Genomic DNA, 23095 nt, shown 5'->3' with positions numbered 1-23095 from the left:
GATGGTGGAAAAGGACACTGCAGGAGGAGGGAATAGTGTGAGCAAAGGCACAAAGGAAGAAAAGTACAGGAACCTATGGATAGTATCAAATATATATCAGGAGGAAAGTTTGGAAGGGGAGTGGCCTGGGGCAAAAAGGGCTTATGGCAGAGAAAGAGAGCAAGGGCTGAAAGCATTTTCCTGCTTTTCTTTTGGAGGATGAGATTAGGGCAGAGACCCAGCAGCAGAAGCAGGGCTGCCAACACCAACCTACAGCCTCAGTGACATGGGTCCCCAGGCCCCATCTTTTCTACCACTGAAAGTGGGATTTCCTGAGGCAGTGTCAAAGGGCTGTTGTGTAGAATGAACAAAGCTCCTCCGCAATGGAAAGCACTTCCCTACCAGTCCTCTCAAAAAGAAAACTGGCATAACCTGAGCTGGCACAATAGGATGGGGCATACTTGGCCACTTTGCATTGACGTGAGTTCTCTCTGCTGCTAATGGTCTGGGTTGCCTCCAAATCTGTTTCCTCTTCTGTACAGGGGAGGAACTGAACTACTTGATTCCTTTCCTCTTAAAGATTTTCTCACATAATGCTAAATTCCCTACCCTGAAGAAGCAGAAAGCTGTTCCCAGATATTTGGCCAATCAGTCTACAGTGTCAAAGTGTTCTGTTCCAGGTAGGCACTGAACTAATCTCCACTCCCTTAAATAGGAGCTGGCTATGTGTTTTTCTCTATTTCCTGAAGTCATCTGACTACTCCCTGCCCCAAACCTCAGGTTGTACTCTTCTACATTCCAAGACTATGGTCTGCTTACTTCTCCTTGTGGGGTCTATCCTTGCTTAAGAGGCAATATTGCAGTCACCGTGAGTCTGCAACATCCCACAAGAGGATTCTAACAAAATGAGCTATAATACACTACTGTGCTTGGGTTTGAAATACCTCCTATAGTTGAAATAGTGTAGCTAAATAATGTTTAATAAGTCAACAATGTGACAGTATAATGAAGGATCAAAAATCATGACGTGTAAAAGAATGGTTAAAGTAACTTAAGATATTTAATCTAGAGAAGAAAAGACTTGGGAAACACATGATAGCTATTTTTAAATACTTAGAAGGGCAATCATAGGGAAGAGTGACTAGATTTCCTAACACCCATGGTAAAATTTATAGAGGTATACTGTGTGACTTGATATAAAGGAAGATTTTTAAAAAATGACTGTCTAGGAGTGCTCAAGAAGGGTCAGATGACCAGTGATTGGGAATATTCATAAGCAGGAGCAAGTAAGATCTGAGCCACTGTTCTGTTGGCAGGGTGTCTGTGGTGTGTTCCTCAGTTAAGTAAGTACTATAAGCAGCTTCAGTGCAATGAATTACCATCACCCCCTTGTGGGCCTGTGTGTTGGGTACTCTAAAGAGGAAGTTAGGAAGGCAGTAATATTGGATCCTGGAATATAGTCAGACAGGAGCCTTCATGCAGATACCCTTTCCAGTTCTCCAAACACCCACTCACATGTGGTCTCAAAAACACCCAGTACCTTTACTTAGTTTTACCCACTTCACAATATGCTCAATATGAGCAGTTTGACTCCCAAGCCTAGGTCAGGCCTGAGTGTTTCTCGTGAGTCATAGTTTTATGCTGAGGAGACTTGAGAGTTTGTGGAGGGAGAACCCCCTTGCCCGTGGGGGGCCGTGATGACAGAAGAAGTCTGTGGAAAGAGGGATCTAAGGAGTCCTGGGGAGGCAGGTCTAAAGGTCCAGGCCTGGCAGCATCACTGTCCAGGAAAGCCCCAGTTCCTATGGCTGTGTGCATGGGGCCAGTTGTTCTCAGCAGACTTCATCCTGAGTGTTCTGTGGGGACCACGACTAGGGGCCAGGCAGAAGGCGATGGCTGGTTGGAGGGAAGCCAGGCCCTTTAGTGGGGGAGGCCGGCTGGAACATAGCATTGAAGTGGGCTCGGCTTTCAAGCTGCATACGGTGGCCCAGTGGACAGGTGAGCGCACGGACAAAATGGATCCGAACTAGCCCTGACTGCCCCCCAGAGACCAGCCATCCATAGGAGTCCAGGTTTGGGCTGAATCGTACCTGTGAAGAGAATAGAAAACAAAAGAGATGCTCACAGTTGTTGCTTTAGGGTGAGTCTTAGCTCTAAGAGCAAAAAAAAAAAAACCACAAATCTGAAAGGATAGGAGGACCACGATGGGGTGAGAGGTAGGAATGAGAAGACGATGAATGAGGTATGTCTATCATGCTCTGGAGGATGAGAGTGCCGGAGCTGTTTCCCCCGCCTTAACCGTCTCCATTACCTTTTCATCTCCCATTTCATTGCTCACAGGCCCAGAGTTGGGAGGAAATGAGATGAAGGATGGCGAAGATGAGAGATAAGGTTCCTACCTTATGAATAGCTTCCAGCTGCAGCCGGTCCAGGCAGAGCCGTGTTTGCCCCTCTCCCTCCTGCATGCGCAGCATTGGTTCTCTGTGGGGCAGACCGTGGAATGAACTCTGGGGAGGAGGGTGTAATAGGAGAGAGAAAGAGAGCAGCTTCTTAGTTTTGCATCTTTCTGCTGGAACTCCTTAGGACTCCCTACTATACAAGGACTCAAGTTTTTTACTTTTTCTAATGCCACACCCATTCTCCTGGCCTCAGTTTACCAAATCTGTGTCTTGAAAGAGCAAGTAGTGATGGTTGACGGTTTCAGCGTAAGTTCGAGCCTTGGGAGGGTTGGGGGCCCCAGATGAAGCAGAAGAGTGGTCCTGACCTTCAGGACTGTCCTGATATGGCATCAGATCTGCTTTATATATAGGCTAGAAAGAAGAATGTTAGATTAGGTTCTATAATACTGAAGACTGAATAAAAGTAAAAGAGAAAATTGGTTTGGAGCAGGAAAGACTGTAAGTAGTATGTTTAAACATATGTTCAGATGCACGAGGGTAGGGGAGATTATGTATACCTCTATTCTAAGACTTCCAGGGAGAATATCAGGGCTGGGAGACCTAGTACTAATTTGTACTCTGCTGCTAATTGGTAGCACTAATTTGAGAGGTCGTGTGGATTAGGACCCAACAGATAGTGCTGCTATTAAATATTCATATACGTACGAATCTTCGATCTACAGGTCGTTTGACATTTATTGGGTTCAGTGCCATATCAGGCAATATAGCTGCAATGAGCTCCCCAGATATATCTCCTGCAGCTATTGTCCCGAGCCAGTCGGATCCTGAAAGACTCTAATAGGAAGAGAGAGACATTTTTCATTCATTCATTCATTCACTCATATTTATTCAGTTCTGTGAACTGGTAACAACTTCACAGTCTGAGGGGGGAGAGACATATTCGCACGAACAAATATGAGTTCATCATAACCCATATCCCTGAAGATACAATTACCACACACCTATCTTCTCCTTTTATCCAAAACTACTGCCTCTGGGACTTCCCCAGTGGTCCAGTGGTAAAGAATCCGCCTTCCGATGCAGGGGACGCAGGTTCGATCTCTGGTCAGGGAACTAAGATCCCACATGGCGCGGGGCAACTAAGCCAACATGCGCCACAACTACTGAGCTCACGCGCCTCAACTAGAGCTCATGTGCCCTGGAGCCTGCGCACCACAACTAGAGAAGAGAAAACCCACACGCCACAACTAGAGAGAAGCCCACGCGTCGCAACGAAAAAGATCCCGCGTGCCTCAGTGAAGATCCTGCGTGTCGCAACTAAGACCCTACGCAGCCAAAAAGAATAAAACAAATTAAAAAATATTAAAACAAAATAAACCAACCAACCAAAAAACCCACTACTGCCTCTTTCTGACCACCACTAGGTGAGTAAAGGGACCGTTTTCCTGTGTAATGAAGGTTTGGAAGAGAGGGGCTCACCCAGACAGTGCCTTTTCGAGGAGCAGTGAAGTAGGCCTTGAAACCAAGGTAACCAGCATCAATATAATGAATTCCACAGAGTCCATAACTGTAAGAGAAAGAGAAAAGAAAACCTTCTTTTTTCTAAGGTTAGATTCATTTCTTCCCCCACAATTCAAACTCTCTCAGTGAAACAACCCTCAACCCTCCTCTCCTCACAACCATCTGGTACAGTGCACCCCAACCCTTAGGGCCTGTCCCCAGAGCTCCTCCTCTCTCCATCCTGCCGTACGAGGCATAGCAGTTGTCCTGGGCCACAGTGACACCATTGTAAGGGAGCAGCCAGGCCAGCTCTGTACTCAAGAAGCGCTTGATAGAGTTTATTGGTTCATAAGGTCGTCGAAGGTCCCAGAATTTGATTTTCCGGTCACTCCCTGCAGAGACTAGGAAATGACTGTGGAAAGATGGGAGAAGAGAGAGAGGATCAAATCTGAACAAGCCTGGAAGAGTCAGCCTGTCCCAGTCTTCACCTCCCACCTCCACAACTCTCCTATTCTATACCTGTTAGCTTTGCACCATTGAAGGGTACGCACAGCCTGGTCATGGGCTAGGAAACACTGGAAGGGGTAGAGCTTCAAGGAGCCATCAGAGAGCCGTATCCGCTGCAGAGGCGAGTTCGTGGGAAGGTTCCAGAAAACCACCATGCCTGAGGTAGGGACAGAATGCGTAGGTATTAGAGCCAGGTTCTCCCTTCTTGTTCTAATTCCTTTCTCTGGCTCCTAGGGTCTATGTCGTCTACTCTCAGACTTGATGCATTATGAAAGGCTATAGAGATCATGATTAGCTAGTCAACATTCCCTCCACGGTTTAAAGACTCAACCTGATATTTTTAGTTCCAATTCTCATCAACATAAAAGTAATAGCTTAGTCTGAGATCTGCAGTTGAAAGATAGGTTGAATGAACCCAGTGTCCTCTACTCCCTACTAAATAAAAATAAAGGGATTTTTAAAAAAGCATAAACCTTCCAGGACAAGGGTTGGCAAACTACAGCCCATGGGCCAAATACAGCTTGCTGCCTATTTCGGTAAATAAGTTTGACTGGAACACAACCACACCCATTTGCTTACCTAAGGTCTGTGGCTGCTTTCACTTTATAATGGCAGAGCTGAATAGTTCCAACAATGGCCAAACAACCCACAAGGCATAAAATACTCACTATCTGAACCTTAAGAGAAATGTTTGCCAACTCTGCTCTAAGGCAAAGAGAACAGGCAAGGAGCCAAAAGCAACAAAATGTAGAGGAATAGAAAACAAATGGACAAATAGAAACTAACTCAGCTGATCCAAAACAAGCTGACCCCTGACCAGGCTGGCAGAGGACGAAGTAATCAAAAGTATAACTTTGATAAAAGTGAAGGACAAACTAAAGAACAATAAGAATTTAATAAACAAAAGTGGGGGGAACCGGGACTTCCCTGGTGGCGCAGTGGTTAAGAATCTGCCTGCCAACGCAGGGGACATGGGTTCGAGCCCTGGTCTGGGAAGATCCCACATGCCGCGGAGCAATGAAGCCCATGCGCCACAACTACTGAGCCTGTGCTCTAGAGCCCGTGAGCCACAACTACTGAGCCCACATGCCTAGAGCCCGTGCTCCACAATAAGAGAAGCCACCACAATGAGAAGCCCGCGCACCGCAACAGAGTAGCCCCTGCTCGCCGCAACTAGAGAAAGCCCGCGCACAGCAACGAAGAGCCAACGCAGCCAATAAATAAATAAATTAATTAATTAAAAAAAAAAGTTGGGGGAAGCATGTGAAGCTAAAACCCCTTTTATACATAAACTCAGGAAATGTAGCATCTATGAGCCTTTTTGAAAAAACTTGACAGTGAATTACAGCTAAGCAATATAAGTAATTCAGCAATGGAGGGGGAGACCGAGATGAAAGGACTGGTGGAGACAGGCAATCATTTTCAATATAGAGTTAAGATTAAGTAACTCTGGGAATTAAGATAGCAAAACAGCACTGAGTATCACATACCTTGACAGTGTAAGAACAAGACCACCAAAAGAAACACAATTAGGAGATTGTGAGAAGGATGACAGGAAGCAGTGTACAAGTGCTAATTCCCTTATCACCCTAGCAGAAAGTCTGCTGGTGTGTCTAAAAGTGAAACTGTCATTTAAAAACAATAACAACCTAATAACGCCAATTACTTAATGTTATTTATAATTTTTTACCTTTTTCCTTTTTAATCTTAAAAGTATCTTTATGGAACTAATCTCTCTGTGGTGAAAGAACATTTATTGGGACCTTAGCTAATTTTTCAGTTTCACTTGCCTTTTCCTTCCATAAAGTTAAAGTATAATTAAACTTAATACCTTTTAATTTAAAATAGTATCTAGAGTATGATCCCATTTTTACAGAATTCTTTATCTCTCCATCTAATCTTTTTATCTTTATAGATGCATAGAGAGCAGCATGAAATGATGTTTATCTACTCAATTATTTCTTTCTGAGTAGAAAAATTCTAGTGACTTTTTTTCTCTTCTTTGTGTATTTTTACACTTCATGAAGAGTTACAAGTATATAATGGCGAACACTGAATCAAAAAGGAAACCACAACAGAAAAACAAGCATATATAAAAGTTTCAAGAGCGGTAGCTCCTTATGCTCTGCTTTGCTTTTCACCATTGTAATATCCAGCAGCCAGGTGGTGGTGGGGCCGGGTGGGTATCCAAGCCAGGCTAAGGCACTGACCACACTCAGAGGGGTCTGATGCTTGCATAGACCCCACCTGAAGGGTTGCCACACATTGGACCTGCAGGGACAGGAGAGACAAGGCTAGGGTTAGGGATAACTACTGTTTGGAACAAAGGCTCCAATCCTTGTTTAATCCAGCAGGAGGTGGGAGATTTTTCAGGTGGAAGGAGACTCGCTGTGGAGTCAGTAAGGGAGGCTCAAGAAGATGGAGCCTTGGCTAAGGTAGCAGGTTCCTCACTCACCTTATAGATGGCAGGCTTCACTGCATCTGTGAGGGAAGAAGAGCAGTAACTGACACTCTGCATCCAGAGGACTGAGGTCCTAATTAGGCCTTGCTCTTAGGCCAGCACCCCCAGCCCTTTCAGCCATGCCCTTCCCTCACACTCTTCTCTCTCTACCATCAAATGTATGAACCTGCCCCCAGATTCTCCTTTCCTCCTGTTCTATATGATAGTGCCCTTCCTCCTATCAGAATGGCTAACCCCTCCACTCGGCTCTCTTCTCATCCCCTCCTTTTCCAGAGCGTGGCTCATTTGGTTACCCTCCCCTTCTCCTGCCCTGTCCACTTTCTCTCTCCCTATTGGGTCACTCTCATACTCACATGTAAACAGGCACTCTTGTCTTCTATCTAAATCAAATGAACAAACCAAAACCCTCCTTTACCCATTATTCTTTTTTTTTTTTTTTTGGCCGCGCCACGCAGCACGTGGGATCTCAGTTCCCTGACCAGGATTGAACCCACGCCCCTGCACTGGAAGCACGGAGTCTTAACCACTGGACTACCAGGAAAGTACACCTTTACCCCTTTTTCACCTCCAGCCACCGCCCTCATTTATATGATCCCCTTCACAGCCAAACTTCTGAAAGAATTGTCTATACATTTCTGTCTTCACTTCCTCACCTCCCACTCCCTCCTCAGCCAACTCCTAACACCAGACCACCGAACACGGGATTTCTCAGGGTTCAAACCTAGGTGCCCTCTTCTTTAATTACTCAGTGCTGTTGAAAAACAAATAAATTCAACCAAATAGGAGCTGCATTTCCTGCCCCCTCCTCTTTGTGTTCACCTTCACAAAGGTGAATATAGAGGGAGAACTCTATATTCTCTCTCTCTCTTCACAACAAAGAGAGTGTGTTTACGTGTATGTGTGGTGGTGAGGGCAGGAGAGGTGGAGGACAGGATCTGGGGAGGAAGAGGAATATGGCGGGGGAGACAAGCCCCAGGCGCAATCCTCAGCCTTCAGCAGCTCTTTACACAGCCAATTAACTGTGGTAGCAAGAGGGGGAAGACCTGAGAGCACAGGAGAGCAAGGAAGGCGGGGAGATAAAAGGTAATGTGCTGAAAGAGGGCAGTTACAAGACTGCAAAAGAGAGGACTGCGTGCAGGCTGCCAAAGAGAGAGGTCAAGAACAACACGTGTGAAGTCAGAATGGGAGGAGTGACTCGGTAAGGCTTTGTACTGGAGAGACTGGGCCTGGAGGAGTTTCAGGGGAGACAGACAGGCCCTGCTAAGCTGTGGCCACAAATCCAGCAGCCCCATTCTCCTTGCTGTGCTACTCACCTAGGGGCTGCTGAGCCAGCAGGGCCTCGGGATGGGGCAGACTGAACAGCAGCACCTTCCCATCTGAGCAGGCAAGAGCCAGGAGACCCAACCGGGGCAAGAGAGGAGCCTAGAGGGTGAGACCAGATCTGCACTGAGGCTTGCTGCCTTCAGGCACCTCTCAGAAAACTTTTCAGGTTCTGGTCCCTGAAAATATGATATGGAGTTGCTGGAAAAACTCCACCCACCACTCTCTAACCTCCCTCCCTCCCAGAGCCAGCCCCTTGGTCCTGGCTCTGAGTCCTAGGGCCATCCCACAATCAACTGGGAGGTACCTTCCGAGGGGTGCCTGGAAGTTCCCACGCTCCACTGGGGCAGAACTTGAGGTCCCAGATGCAGCCGTGGTCACAAGCAATCCCATAGACAAAGTGGGCTCTGTTGCCAGGACTGAGGAGAGAAAGCATGTGGGGAGAATGGGTGGGAAGGAGGGGCCTGGAGCTGCCAGAGCCTGCGCTCCCCTTGTCTCAACCCAATCCGAGCCTTGCCCCCTTCCCCTGCCCAGCCCCATCCTTCTCTCCTCCTCAACCACCCTCCAATGGCAGTGTCCCAGCCCCACCTCACCAGCTTTCTTGCTGCAAGGTCCCAAGGTCCCAGAGCTGGAGCAGCCCAGGGCCCGAATAAAGCTGGCTCAGTGGGTGTGTCTCATTCATGTCAGGACTGGAGAAAAGAGCCACATACTGCGAGGCTGCTGCCCCCTCTGGCACTGGGCACCAGTCCAGAGCCCACAGCGGTCCCCCCGTAAAGAAAGACACATCCCAGCGCTCTGGGTGTGCTGTGATAGAGCTAAATCTGGAGAAAAGTCAAAGATGGGATGAAAAAAGGAGTTAATAAAAGGTAGTAAGGACTTCAGTAGATGAATGGATAAATAAACTGTAATACACCCAGACAATGGAATATTATTTCACACTAAAAAGAAATGAGCCATCAAGCCATGAAAAGACATGGAGGAACCTTAAATGCACATTACTAAGTGAAAGAAGGCCATATACTGTATGATTCCAACTGTAAGATATTCTGGAAAAGGTAAAACTATGGAGATAGTAAAATGATCAGTGATAACCAGATGTGGGGGAGGTGGAGGATGAATAGGCAGAACTGAGTATCTTCAGGGCAGTGAAAATACTCTGTATGATACCACATTGATGGATACATGTCATCATACATTTGCCCAAGCCCACACAATGTACAACACTAAGAGTGCACCCAAAGGTAAACTATGGACTTTGAGCTATTATGATGTGTCAGTGTAGGTTCATCAACTGTAACAAATGTGCCACTCTGGTGAGGGATGTTGATAATGGAGGAGGCTGTGCATGTGGGGGGCAGGGAGTATATGGGAAAAACCCTCTCAATTTTGCTGTGAACCTAAAACTGCTCTTAAAAAAGAAAAAAAAAAAAGTAATGCGAACAGAATGGGAGCTCCACCTGGAGCTCCTGTGAACTGACTTAAGCAAGCACCAGAACACCAGTCACAGTCTACAAGTGAAACCAGTCCTGGCCACCATCTGTATCTTCCTCCTTTCCTTCCCAAAGTCTGTCTAGTCCTAGGCTTTCCTTCAAAGATGACAGGTTGTGCATTCTGGTTTACTACAGTGTTCTCTCTAGGGCCAGTTTGTCTAGGTCTATCGGAGTAGATGTGACCTTGAAAACTGGTTTTACCCTAAACCTCCTTAGGCTCCCTCAGTCTGGCCAGCAGCGATAAGCACTGCACATTCGAGGGGGCTGACCAGATCTAGCCAGCACTCCTACCCTTGGGACCTATTGGACCAGCATTAAGGGAAGAACAGGGCCAACCTATCATCCCTTTCAACAATCATTTTTCATTTTCCTGTCTCCCAGAATCAGAAAAAGAGGTGCAATCGTCACCTGTTTATTCGGTAGAGTGTGCCATCTTCAGGAAGTCCTTCACGTTGTACAGAAAACAGTGGCGACTTCTCCTCCTGGGGCAGGTAGTGAGCTGCCTCACTGGGGGAGGGCAAAGGGAATAGCCTAAGTTTGGAAGAGTTTCATCCATCCTGGGATTCCCATTATAAATCTAGAGTCCTCTGTTACCCTTCTGTCTCCAGTGGTGTCACCCCCTCCTAGATTTCAAAGATGTTTCTTCAACTTACAGTTCAGATAACAATTGCCACTTCCAGGCTAAAGGAATCCATTCTGCAAACTCCCAGTATGAATGCTTCTGTTCTCGGCTGGAGAAACAGAAGCATCATGAATGAAGGAAGAGAGAAATTCTAGAGCAGCGCTGCCCAACAGAAGCAGCACTGCCCAACAGCAGCTCCCAGTGATGGGAGCGATCTATCATCTGTGCTGTGTAACACGCTAGCCGCCAGCTGCAAGTAGATACTGGGCACTTGAAATGTGCCTAGTGCAACTGAGAAACTGGACTTTTAATTATATGTAGTTAATTGAAAATGAAATTTAAATGGCTTCATGCAGCTAGTAGCTACCATATTGGACAGCACAGCTCAAGGGCTCTCGCCTTGGACTTCCTTCATGGCGCAGTGGTTAAGAATCCACCTGCCAATGCAGGGGACATGAGTTCGATCCCTGGCCCGGGAAGATCTCACATGCCGCAAAGCAACAAAGCCCATGTGCCACAACTACTGAGCCTACGCTCTAGAGCCCACGAGCCCCAACTAGTGAGCCCGCATGCCCCAACTACTGAAGCCCGCGTGCCTAGAGCCCGTGCTCCACAACAAGAGGAGCCACCGCAAGAGAAGCCTGCGCACCGCAACGAAGAGTAGCCCCCGCTCGCCACAACCAGAGAAAGCCCGCACAGCAACGAAGACCCAATGCAACCAAAAAATAAAATAAAATAAAAATTTAAAAAAAAAGAGCTCTTGCCTTTGGAGCAGTGCCTTTTAGTTATGAATGTCTTCACAGTGTTCTACGCTGCAAGTGCCTTGCGCCCTTCCCACAGCCCCACTGCTAGATAGTCCTTTGCACTCCTCCACCACCCTTTCATCCTCAGCCCCCGTTCCCCAAGCCTCACAGGTCCTTGGTGAGATGAAGGCACTTCCAAACAGGAGCCATGATGTGATTTGGTAAACCATTGGGAGCCACTCCCCGGCAGTGTGGCTTCTGCTTCTGAGGATCAAATTGAAGAGAGTGTAAGGGAGAGAATCTCATAAGCTGGAGAAAGTCCCCAGGAGACCGCTTTCCCAACTTTTACTTTTCTTGGCATTACTTCCTCTCCAACCTTTTACCTATCAGCATCTTAAAAGATTTGTATCTCAACCATTACAATGACTTCTTCATCTTCTGCTCTTATTCCTCCATCAAAACCGCAAAACCTGCTCTCTGTTTTCTGTTCATCATCCTTGGCATGTCTCCATGGCACCTGATTCAGAGGACTCCTTTTGCTTCTTGAAACTCCTGCCCTATGGGGTAGTCTCTCCTTATTCCTCCCATGTCTCTCCTTATTCCTCCCACGTCTCCTTCGCAGGCTTTCCCTCCTCTGATCCATTTGGTCAGTGACGGTATTTCCTAGAGGCCCTCTGTCTCCTCAGCCCTCAATACACGTACTCCTGGTAATTTCATCCTAAGTCTCATGGCTTTGACCACCATTTTAATGCCTGATTATCAAGGCTGCATCTTAGTAAATGTAAACGTTACTCAGTCTCAACTTTTCTACAAATTCTAGACTCAGTGTGGTGCTGAGCCGTATTAGAGCCTGAGGCAAAAGGGAAAATCAATTATATGGTTTCTATCTTTATTTAAATTTTTGATATTTTCTTCACTACAGATTTGTTGCGTTAATTTTGATTTTTAAAATGTTGCATCGAGATATTTATCTTGATTACTGGGGGTTTTGGTGCTCCCTTAAATGTTGCATCTGGGAGAAGTAAGGCACTGGTCCCATATATCTGACTGGCAAAGAGACATCTCCAGAAGGATGGCCCTTGATCTACCAGCACCTCCAACTCGACATGTCAGAAAGTAAACTCATCACCTCGCCTGCCCACCTTCCCCCGTCCTGAGTCCCCCACTCTTTCTGTGTGCCCAGGTTCAGTGTATGAGAGCACCATCAAAGCTGGAAACTCTTACTCCTTCAATTCCCAACTGCTATTAATTCTCTTATATATCTCTTTTATCTGCCTCCCCGTCTTCTCTTCCTTCACTGCTTAATTTAGGCCCTCACTAACTCTGGAGCACTAGAGAACTGAAGCTGTCTTCTTTATTGTCAACTGCAAATTAATATATTTTCCTAACTGATCATGTTATTTTTCTACCTAAAAACCTCTGTTGTATAGAGTTTCTGTTTGGGATGACAAAAGTTTTGGAAATGGATAGTGGTGATGGTTACACTACATTGTGAATGCACTGAATGCCAATGAATTATACATTTTAAAATGATAAATTTTGTTTTATCTACTTTACCATAATTAAACACACACACACACACACACACACACACACACACACACACACACACGCCCTTTGTTGGCTCCTATCAGTTTTAGTCCTTTCATCTTCTCTAGTTTAATCTTCCCCACCACTTTACCCCAGGCCCGATGCTGCAGCCACAACCAATTTCTGGGAAAACCATCCCCTCTGGCAAACTTCTATTCCTTTCAAGACCTAGCTCAAGTATCATTTCTCCATGAAGTCCAAGCAGTTAATCATCCTTCCTCTATACGCCTAAAGCAGATTGTTCACTCCTGATGCAGCACTTATTACACTGTGAGCTTTGTAAAGCAAGACCTTGTCTTATTCATGCTTGTGTTTCCTAGCATAGAGTAGATGCTCAACATATGAACGAATAATCTTGTTTAGTTACACCCGCAGCCCCTACAATCTCAACTGTGTTTGAAGTTGCTCTTTTTTCCTTTTACCTGTTTTGGCCATCCTAGTTACTAGGCCAAAGCTTCCCTTCTAGGCGTCCTGCTGACCCCCTAATAATCCTGCTATCCCCATTCACTCCGTCTATTCAGGTTACCCCTGAAGTGGATGCTCGTGCGGTGCTTCGGGGCACTGTAGGCTCGGGGTCAGACGAGCTCTCGCTTGGGGCCTCACTTTCTTCTCCATCTTCAGCCTCAACCTGGAGAACGAAGTCTTCATCCCGTGCGGTGTCATCCTCTTCTTCTCCATAATGACAGGCTGCCTGCTGCTGGTTCTTCTTGGGTTTGGTGGGGCTGCTCACCTTGGGGCTCTCAGGACAGGATACTGGAGCAGGCAGGGCTGTTGAGAGCTCTTCAGCCAGTTCCTGAAGATACAGAAGTGCCCTGTAGGATAGGGCAGAGTCAGAGCAACACTCACAGACACTTAACCGAGAGCCCACTGTGCCCGACACTTGGCTGATTCTTATCTCACTAGATCCTCCCAGTGACCATGCGAAGTGGCTATTAATTTCCCTTCCCCTTTGATAGATGTAGAAAGAGAAATCCAGGAAAGTTAAGTGACTTGGCCAAGATGATTCAGATCACATATGTGGAATCTGAACCCAGTTCTTCTGACTCCAAGTCCAAAGCACTTTTCACTCTACCACAGTCAAAGATCATTGAGGGCAAAGGGAAAGAATGGAAGGGCACATATATACTGACACATATTGGGCAGTAAAATTGCAATGAAGACTTGGAGGACACTGTGAAAAATGAGATAGGATATGAGGTACAGAAAGGAACCTCCCAGATAGACAAATCTAACCACAGATAAAATTGCTGTGGTAAGAGTTAGAAGATTGCTCAAGTCCCCAGAACCCAGACACCACCCCTGCTTACCTGACACCTCATCACAGTCCACTCATCTCTCCAGCATCTGCCCCACCCTCATCCCTTCACCCAGCCTCCCTCCACCAAGCTGTGCCCCGAAATCCTTACACTTGGGCAGCCCTTCGGCGGGGTCGTTCCCCAGGAGGGGTCTCAAAGTCCTCAGGGGGCCTCTTTGGATGTGGAGACTCTGGCTGATCTAGGCCTTTTGACAACTTCAGCAGTAGCAGATCTGCCTTGGACTTTCGACCTCGTTTCTTAGGCATGGGGGTGGACAGAGGGTTGGACTGATCTAAGAGACCAGGAACCCGAGGGGCTGATGGAGAATTAGGCTGCTGGGGCCTTTTGGGGCCTTTCCGTGTCCTACCACCTCTCTTCGGGCCAGGCTTTGAGGCCCTAGGCTTTGGGACCTTTGACATCTCTGAAGAAAGATCTGTAGAGAAGAATATGGGTCTGTGAGATGGGACCAGAGCTCAAGCCTCTTTGGAACAGATTACATCATACCCAAGTTTGTAAGGTCCTATGAGCTCAACCTGCTCTCGTTCATCTTAAGCTGAGCATGGGGAGATAAAAAGCTGAAAGGTCAAGGGACATACCTTGCTGTTCCAGTCTGGAGAGGGTTTCCTGTTCTGGAGGGAGCCTCCTCTCATCAAGAGAATCCCCAAATCCAGGCAAAGGGGTAGATAATGATGTCTCTATGGAAGCCTCCACACTGGTTGTTTCTGAAGAGGCCTTGACATCAAGCTGTTTTAGCACCTCTTGTCCAGGAGAGTCTACCACAGTCATGTTCCCCACGGGGCCGGCCTCCTCCAGAGCAACACAGCCGACCCCGTAGGGATCCATCAGCACCCCCTAAAATGGCTGCGCCTGCATATAAGAGACATACAAGTGAGTAGAAGGTAAAAGCTATTTGCACTGGCTCAGATTTTTCTACTTTCCTGTCTTTCTCTTCTCACAACCATTTCTCCAACCTCCCCCCACCTTCCCCACCAACCAGAAACCCAAGCTCTCTGATCATTCATTCATTCAGCAATAATTACTAAGCATATTCTATATGTCAGGCACCATTCTAGGAACTGGTAACATGACAATAAGCAAGACAGACAAGGTCCCTGACCTCACGGAACTCACATGTTAGTGGAGCTGACAATAGACAAACAAGCAATAATAAAGCTACCATTTATTAAATGCTTACTATGTGCCAAGTATTGTACTAAGTGCTTTATTTAGATGATTTAAAGTGAGTGAACAATTATTTAACTCCTCTCCCTGAAACCCAATGAAATGAATCATCCCCTCCCCCTCAAAAAAAAAAAAAAAAAAGAGAGAGAGAGAGAGAGAGAAAATCACCTGTTATGAATGTAGGAAAGGGCCGCAAGTTTCTAGAATAGACTATAACGAATAGCTGCCAGATACTATAAAGTTTACATCAAATTGAAGGAGGACAGGATGACTAGATCTGACATCCATCTTTGTGAATATTAGTCAAGGTACAGATTTATTTAAGAATAAGTAATTCTCTAGTGTCCTGCTAGCAATCTTTCAGCTGGATGGGGGAGGTGGTAGCCTATGAGACAATTAAGGAACATCCTACTACATTAAGAGACCATTTCCACACTGAAGAATAGACTAAAAAATGGTCATGAATCTTCATTTTCTTCAAACCCAGGAAACCAGCTGTGCAACTATGGACCAAAGTAAACTGACAGAGATAAACAACACTGACTACCAACCCAAAAACCTTAGCAACACAGAACTCTGCAAGGGCCCAGTTTCTGGCCAGAATAACCTACTTGTCTGTAACAAAAGGGAAGAAATAGCTCAGATCCCAGGAAGAACCCCTCCATAGGTCTATATATGTCTTAAGGATAAAGAACTCATCAGCCTCAGTGGAAAAGTGTGCTAATACAAATACCACAAGAAATATCATACAAATTAAAGTTTCCAACTGTCTCTCTTGAGGAAGCTACAGTCTATCATTATAAACTATAACAATAGCCAACTCTTTAACTCAGGTGCTAAGGATACATTATAACATCATATGCTAGGGATATAGTATAACACTATCAAGGTAAATTGAGGTCAATGAGAATCCACCTACATTGTTCTCTGGTAAACAGCAAACCCTTAGAGAACTACTCCATTCAAAATTAGTAATAAGCAAAAAGGATCCAATGGGACCTATGCATAGTTACTATGGAAAGAATATAAAGGACACAAATGAAAAAGGTGAAAAGTACCCTTTCAAAGAAAGTCTCCAGAAAACAAGAAATTTTCCAACAAAAGCTTCTATTCTTTCAAAAAAGCCAAAGAGACTGTGGAATCCAAGATTTAAGAGACCAAAGAAGAAATAAAACAATGGCAAGGCAAAAAAAAAAAATGAGCTGGCAGTTATAAGGAAAGAAACTGAGTAAAAGAATAAAATCAAAGAAATGAAAACCAGAGAAGCAAAATGCTGAAACTATACATACTACTGAAAAGACAATCAGTGATATGAAAGACATGTTTGAAAAAAACCACACAGGTTGTAAAGAGATAAAAGTGATTAGTGAGAAGATGATATGGATGAAAAGAGAAAGTGGAAAGCCAACATATGAATAATTGATGTTCCTGAAGAAGAGAGAAGAAAAATGGGAACAGAAAAAAAACATGTTCAAAGACCTAACAAAAGAAAATTTCCTGAAATGAAAGCTAGAAATGTGTACTTTCCTAACATAAAGGAAGATCTCAGTCTATAGATCAAGCGGGCTTATGGTGCAAAAGGAAGACAAAAATCAATAAATACTCATTAAGACCAAGAAATACAAGTGAAGATACTAAATTTCTCCTACAAAGAGAGAGAAAAAAAAATCAGGTCAGCCTCAGAGTTCTCAGAAACATTTGATGCCAGAAGATAAAGAAACATTAAAAGGATCAAGAGAATTCTTTACTTAACTGTCATTCATGTAAAGGTAATGGGATGACATTCTAAATATGCAAGTTTCTAAAAAAATACACTTGAAGACCTAATTTAGCCAATGAAAGATAAATCAATATAAAGAACTTGCTAATGGAGAAGTTGTGTTATTAAAAGGCTGGCAGTAAGGATTTAACCCAGTGACACATCATTAACTGTGGTAACTACAGGTATAAAACAGATTATAAATTAAAAATTTCAATGTCCCACAATGTAAAAATACCAATATTCTGATTGTAGTAGATTGGGGCAAAAGAAATTGTTCTTAATTTTGCTTCTAAGGCTGACAAATTGAAAAATATAGATTTACTAATACCATTTTTTTTGGGGGGGTTGCACCGTGTGGCTTACGGGATCTCAGTTCCTGGACAAGGGATTGAACCCTAGCCACGGCAGTGAAAACCTGGAATCCTAACAACTAGGCCACCAGGGAACTCCCTACTAATACCATTTAGATGTTTAATAGAACTAAAAACAGTATACTATATTGCTTCCAAAATACCCAATAGGGCTAAGAAACGGAAGGAATTTTTTAAAAGACCACATAATAAAAGATCATTAAAAATAATGGAAGCACACACACACACAAAGAGAAAAGAAAAAAAAACAACACAAAGGTGACAGAAACAAGATAAATAAAAGGAATTTATTACAGGGTATTAAATGGTTCACATCAGTGGTTCTCAAAGGGTGGTCCCAAAACTAGCACATCACTTGGAAGTCAGTTAAGTGCAAACTTCCAGTCCTACCCCAGACCTACTGAATCAGAAACTCTGGGATGGGGCCAGCACTTCATGTTACAGCAAGACTTTCAGGTGATTCTGCTGCATACTCAAGTTTGAAAACCACCTGCATAGAGGATCACTGGAAGGGTTGGGGAAAAAACGTTTAGGAACAAGTACTTGTCAAATTGAGAAGTTGTTTACAGCTGCTGGTTCAAGAACCACATGGCTTCTCCTCTGCCATGGTGGGGAGCCAGCAGCTGAATCAAGAAGCCCCTGCCATAGCTGATGGCTCCATAAATAAGCTGCTTCTGCAATAATCAGAAAGTGACCAACTGAGGAAGACTCTTCTCTGGCTCCCAGATCCAGAGCCGTATCACTGCCACTATCTGCAACAGCAAAATGCATGCCTTCTGGCCTGCCTCCTCTCTAAACTCAAGTCCAAATTTGAGTTCCTCGAGAGCACATTTGATTGGCAAGGCCTAAATCATATTCAGAATCTTGGATGGAAAAATTCCAGGAAATGAAATTTCTAGCTTTCCAGGCTCTCAGATGGAGGGTGCTCATTCTCTCACATCCCACTTACCCCAGGGTAGAAAGTAGGATCAGTATTTTCTCCATTCCTCTCCAGTGTCAATTCTTGACCAATAGTCCTCCCCATCTTGTAAAAACCTTGTTCCTTCCAAGCTCGTAAAGTTCAGCTAAATCACTGCTAGTCACTCCACTGTCACACCTGAACCTTGTCAGCATATAAAACCTTTTAACCTCTAAAATCACTAAGACACCCAATATCTGATCACAACCTCCCATCATTACAGCTAGACTGCTCAACTACTATCACTATATCTATTCTTTAACCACATTAATTAATCCACTGATCTCTCCAATTTCTCCCTATGTCAGCCACAAACCATCTAGTTTAGACTTCTTTATTTTAATCAGACTCTTGTTGATATTACAAACTTCCTTTCTTTTTGTCTTTTTGTTCCACAGGCCCGGCAAAATTCAAGCCTGGATGAACCAATCACCCATCTTCTCCATGGGAGCATGTAAGCTAGTTGAGCACTAGCGTTCTAGTTGAGCACTAGTTGAGCACACGTTCTCTCTAATCAGCTCCCATACCCTCTCTCCTCCAACGTCTGATACCCTAGTCCTCAGCAGATAACTTAGCCTCAGATTTCTTAAACAATCAAAAACCATACTTCAATTTCTTGTCGATAACCTAACACTCCCTGCCTCTGAGCCCCTCATCCACTTTCCAAAGCCAAACTTTCCACTTGTGTTCTAGCCCCATGCCCCCTCCTGCCCCACCGAAAGAAAATGAAGATGTTTGTCCTTTTCCTTTCCATTGGCTCCTTCTAAACAGAATTTAACGGGAATTCCCTAGTGGTACAGTGGTTAGGGCTCTGCGCTTCCACCGCTAGGGGACACGGGTTCAATCCCTAGTGGAGGAACTAAGAACCCGCATACTGTATGGTGTGCCACCCCCCACTCCCGCCAAAATAAATAAAATATGTGCCTCCCCAAAATAAATAAATAATATAAAATTTAAAAAATAAACATTTAACTATTTTTTAATTTTCATCTTAACACAAATACAACTATCCTTCAAACCCAGTTCTCCAACTAATATCCTCCTGCCCCTCACAGTCAAACTTTAAGAGCTGTCTGCCCTTGATGTTTTAATCACCCTGCTGCATCCTAACTAGGAGATTGCCCTCAACTCATCACTGAAGCTAAAGTGATCCATAACTGTTGTGTCAATTAGTCCAATACTCTTCTCAGTCTCATTTAACTTGACCTCTCAGCAGCACCAAGGCTCCTTACCACTTGTTTCTTGAAACATTCTCTTTTCTTGAGAAGTAATTCAAGTCCAGTAACCTTCCAGATGTTTACAAAATTTCCTGTCTTTTACAGGTGTCTTACACCTGTTTGGTAGCTTTTTTGCTTGTTTGCAAACTCACTTTTGTCTCTCCAAAGTATTCAGTTTAGTTTGCTTTCTTTTCTTTTTTAGAATTGTTTTTATAAAATCTTTAGTTGATACAAAATACTTATAAATAAGTGTAGAATATAAAGAACAACAATAAAACACCTGTATATCTGCCATGTTTCAACTTACTTTTAATAGAAACAGTAACTCTTACATACTCAAATTTCCTTAAAATTTAAATATATGTCACAATTATATAAACATAGTGACAAATCAACTTATATTAAAAATGTTCGAACCAATACAATGACTCTTGGCAAGCATTCAGTTCAACTACTTAGAGTGACCGGGCCTATAGGAAAAAAATCTACAGGCTTCGAGAATTCAGTGTGCTATGGGCATCAGTAAAGTATGCTTTATGCAGGAAATGGAAAATGTCAGTTAACAGAGGGAGCTAGTTAAATGGAATCAGTTAAGAGAATTTCTACATGTCTTAAAGATTTTTCCATATCATTTTTCCACATACATCTTTTTCATTCTTCTTAGTTACTATATGGTGTTCCATAGGATTATAGTTTATTTGGGTATTTCCCATTTAATGGACAATTGGATTATAATACTATTACAAATAATACTGCAGTGAATATTCTAGTATAGATCTCTTCATTAATGAGAAATTATTTTTCTAGAATAATCATCTGAAGTGGAATTACTGTACTGGGTTAAAGGGTATACACATTTCAAAATTTAATAGATACTGCCAAACAGGTCACCAAGGTGAAAAGCAATTTATACTCTTACTAACTGTAAAAATGGGTATACCCATTTTACCACCCCTTGTCAATCTTTGATTTTTGCCAGTCTGATGGGTGAAAGAATTCTTCCCTACTGTATTTATTTGCATTGTCCTGGTAATAATTGAGATTAGCAACTTTTTATATGTTGGACATCTGTCTTTTATGAATTGCCGATACACATAATTTGCCCATATTTCTACAGGACAAATTGATCATTCCTTATTTATCTGTGCAGTTATTTATGTTGCAAATATTTTCTCTCTGTATCTACCTTTTAAAAAAACTTTGCTTATGTTTCTTGCTAAACTGAAGTTAAATTTTATGAGTTAAATTTCTCAGTCTTCTCTTTTCTGGCTTCTGTTTGTGTCTTTTTTTTTTTGGCCATGTTGCATGATGCGGGGATCTTAGTTCCCTGACCAGGGATCGAACCCATACCCCCTGCCGTGGAAGTGCAGAGTCCTAACCACTGGACCACCAGGGAATTCCCCTGTTTGTGTCTTAAAAAGGCATTTCCTACCCCACTGATATAATATCAGAATATAAGATATCTTCTTTTATTTTCTTCTAATAATTTTTCTAGTTTTGGATTTTACATGTAGCTCTTTAGCCCATCTGGAATTTTCTTATCATAAGAGATACGGGTATTTACTTATTCCATATCTATCTTCCTTAAAAGTTTCATGAGATAGGGCTCTTGTCTATCTGACTCACTATTGTATCTAGAACCTGGTACGTGGTAAGCACAATAATTAACCTTTGTTGATTGAACAACTAACTTCTCAAGGTACAAAAATCTCTAAAAGGATTCACTTCTCATAGAAGGCATGGCATTGGTGGTTAATTTCTATTTTTGACTACACAATGCAAATCCTGGACACAAGTAAAGGATGTTTAGTAAATGTGTACCAGAGTTTATGAAATTTTGCATCGGCACCCCAACTTGTCTGGTTCCCATGCTGCTCCAAGGCTGCCAGCCTGATCTCCCCAGATGTGGAAAATGATTAGATAACACTGCTCCTCAAGTATGGAGTTACTTTACACACACTGTTTGGTCTAATACATTGTCTCCCAAAGTGTTCCTATGGTACAACTGATGGTATGCAAGATGATTTCTGAGATACAAAAATGAACGATTTTATTTGACTAATTGTGTTTTTATTTTAACTTGTATATATAAAAAGAAAACTATAACTAGTCCATGAAACCCATGGTTTCATCTACATTGTTTAGATCAAGACTAAAGCACTTAAATCTTAAAATTAAATCAATTTAAAGAAAATTACTAAGAAAACAATACTACAGTTGATAAGAAGGGGTGGCCAAAAGAGACGAAGGTACAGGAATGACAGATTTGTGTAACAATATGCCCCTGGGACTATAAGCCTTGGCCATACCCTGCACCCCTCTAACAAAGTGAGTTACCACGGGTGAAGCTGAAGTCACCACCTCTGCCTTCCCCAACAGAAAGCCAAGTTGCTGCAGGATAAAAGGACTAGATTGGGAAACATAACTGGCCCCTGGCTGCGCCAATGAGGTTGCAGCGCGCGGGGCACAACCCCCAGGGTTAGAAGAGCCTCACCGAGGAAGAGGCTGGAAAACAGCAGAATGAAAAGACCGACCCGCTACCTCTCTAGGGGTGACCGCCTGCCCTTTCTCAGTCCTGGGCGTCGGGTAGCTTTCACCACTAGCCTGTTCGGGAAGCGAGCCCTGAGTTTCGTAAGGCTGAGGACTACGGTAGGTTCGCAGAGTCCGAGGGTTGCAATGTAGGCAGCGCGGCGGCCGGGACACAGGACGAGGTGTTACAGACACCGCGTGGGGAAAGAAGGCGAGACCCGAGGAGAGCAGAGATGGGGGATGCACGGTTGCCACCGTGGGTTAGGGAGGTGGGGACCACGACGGTTTCCGGAGGAGTTCAGGGGCTGGAGGTCGCGATGCTGTGCAGAGGCGGAAAAGCGGAGCCGGAGTTGGTTCCCAATATCTTAGTGCTACCGAAAAAGAAGTGGGGTGGGGGGGTAGTAATCGTGGGGCCCCGCACATCCCGCTGTGGTACACTCACCCTCACCAAAGTCCTTCCGGAAGTCCAAGTTCGAAGATGGCGCCGCCTGTCTGGTCGCCGTTTTATGACGAAATCTGGTAGCTACTCTTCATTGACGTCCCCCACCCCGTGTACAAGGTAAACACGTGGGCTTGGTTGGGAGTTTGTGCCCCAGGACGTTTTCTAGTAGACTATGTATCCCATAATGCAGTGCGGCGAGCGTCCCGAGCCCTGTCGCAGCGGGCGCAGCTCCCGGGCCTTAGCGGCGCAGGGGACGCCGCTGCACGGCCTTATGGGAATTGCAGTGTCCCGAAGGGAACTGACGCCTGCGCGGTGATAGTCGTCGCGCCCCGCCGGTTCCCACGCGGCTTCTACTCGAGCCTCGACACTGCGAGTGCCCAGGCCTGAGTGTCGCTCCCGAGCGCGGAATCCTGGCTTTCTGTCGAGACTACCGGCCTGTGGCGGGCAGGGACGGGCCAATGTGAGAATATTGACCTGCAGCCCCGCCGTCGAGCCGGAGACTGGAAGACAAAGGAATCCTTGCCTCGGGGGACGACTCCGGCTTCCCCCTCAGGGCAGCCCCCAGCAGATCCAGCCACTAGTGAAGTCATGGACCCAAGACGGAAACACAGTGAAAGGGAAGAGCAGTAGAAAAGCCTGGCATGGGGACGCTCTACTCAAGTGATCCTCGGGCTTGGACCCACCCCTTGGTCGTAGGCCTTGCCCCACTCCCTCCCTGGGAAGTAGGATGC

General features: G+C 44.7%; 1 protein-coding gene across 3 annotated transcripts; it reads right to left on the bottom strand.

The window, feature by feature from the left end:
* Positions 1-1029: 1029 nt before the first annotated feature.
* Positions 1030-23095, bottom strand: GTF3C2 (general transcription factor IIIC subunit 2). Of its 3 annotated transcripts, XM_060026926.1 has the most exons (20): positions 22365-23095; positions 14500-14770; positions 14015-14336; positions 13135-13420; positions 11188-11282; positions 10307-10384; positions 10062-10160; positions 8757-8984; positions 8471-8582; positions 8157-8265; positions 7197-7223; positions 6838-6863; positions 6524-6653; positions 4395-4539; positions 4126-4287; positions 3855-3942; positions 3081-3209; positions 2634-2786; positions 2376-2483; positions 1030-2066 (listed from the first exon to the last, which is right to left on the bottom strand). In XM_060026926.1, exons 2-20 carry the CDS (start codon positions 14744-14746, stop codon positions 1848-1850), a joined length of 2763 nt encoding a protein of 920 aa, XP_059882909.1. In that variant the 5' UTR covers positions 14747-14770; positions 22365-23095; the 3' UTR covers positions 1030-1847. The 3 variants fall into 3 exon arrangements, with proteins under 3 accessions (XP_059882909.1, XP_059882910.1, XP_059882911.1); XM_060026927.1 differs by lacking the exon at positions 7197-7223 and having other exon boundaries at positions 22365-23094; XM_060026928.1 differs by lacking the exons at positions 6524-6653; positions 6838-6863; positions 7197-7223 and having other exon boundaries at positions 22365-23094.

Source organism: Delphinus delphis, chromosome 12 (genome assembly GCF_949987515.2).
Source record: "Delphinus delphis chromosome 12, mDelDel1.2, whole genome shotgun sequence".
Taxonomy (NCBI): domain Eukaryota; kingdom Metazoa; phylum Chordata; class Mammalia; order Artiodactyla; family Delphinidae; genus Delphinus; species Delphinus delphis.
Note: the sequence above shows the minus strand (reverse complement) of the source record. Positions and strands in the feature narration are given on the sequence as shown.

Excerpts from the sequence above, each read along its gene's own strand:
- GTF3C2 (XM_060026926.1), bottom strand. The coding sequence starts at position 14,746 with ATGGATCCCTACGGGGTCGGCTGTGTTGCTCTGGAGGAGGCCGGCCCC. Across the intron at positions 13,421-14,014 it reads CGCCGAAGGGCTGCCCAAGT|GGCACTTCTGTATCTTCAGG; the intron begins GTAAGGATTTCG and ends CCTATCCTACAG. Across the intron at positions 4,540-6,523 it reads GGCTGCTGGATATTACAATG|GCATGGTGGTTTTCTGGAAC; the intron begins GTGAAAAGCAAA and ends TCCCTACCTCAG.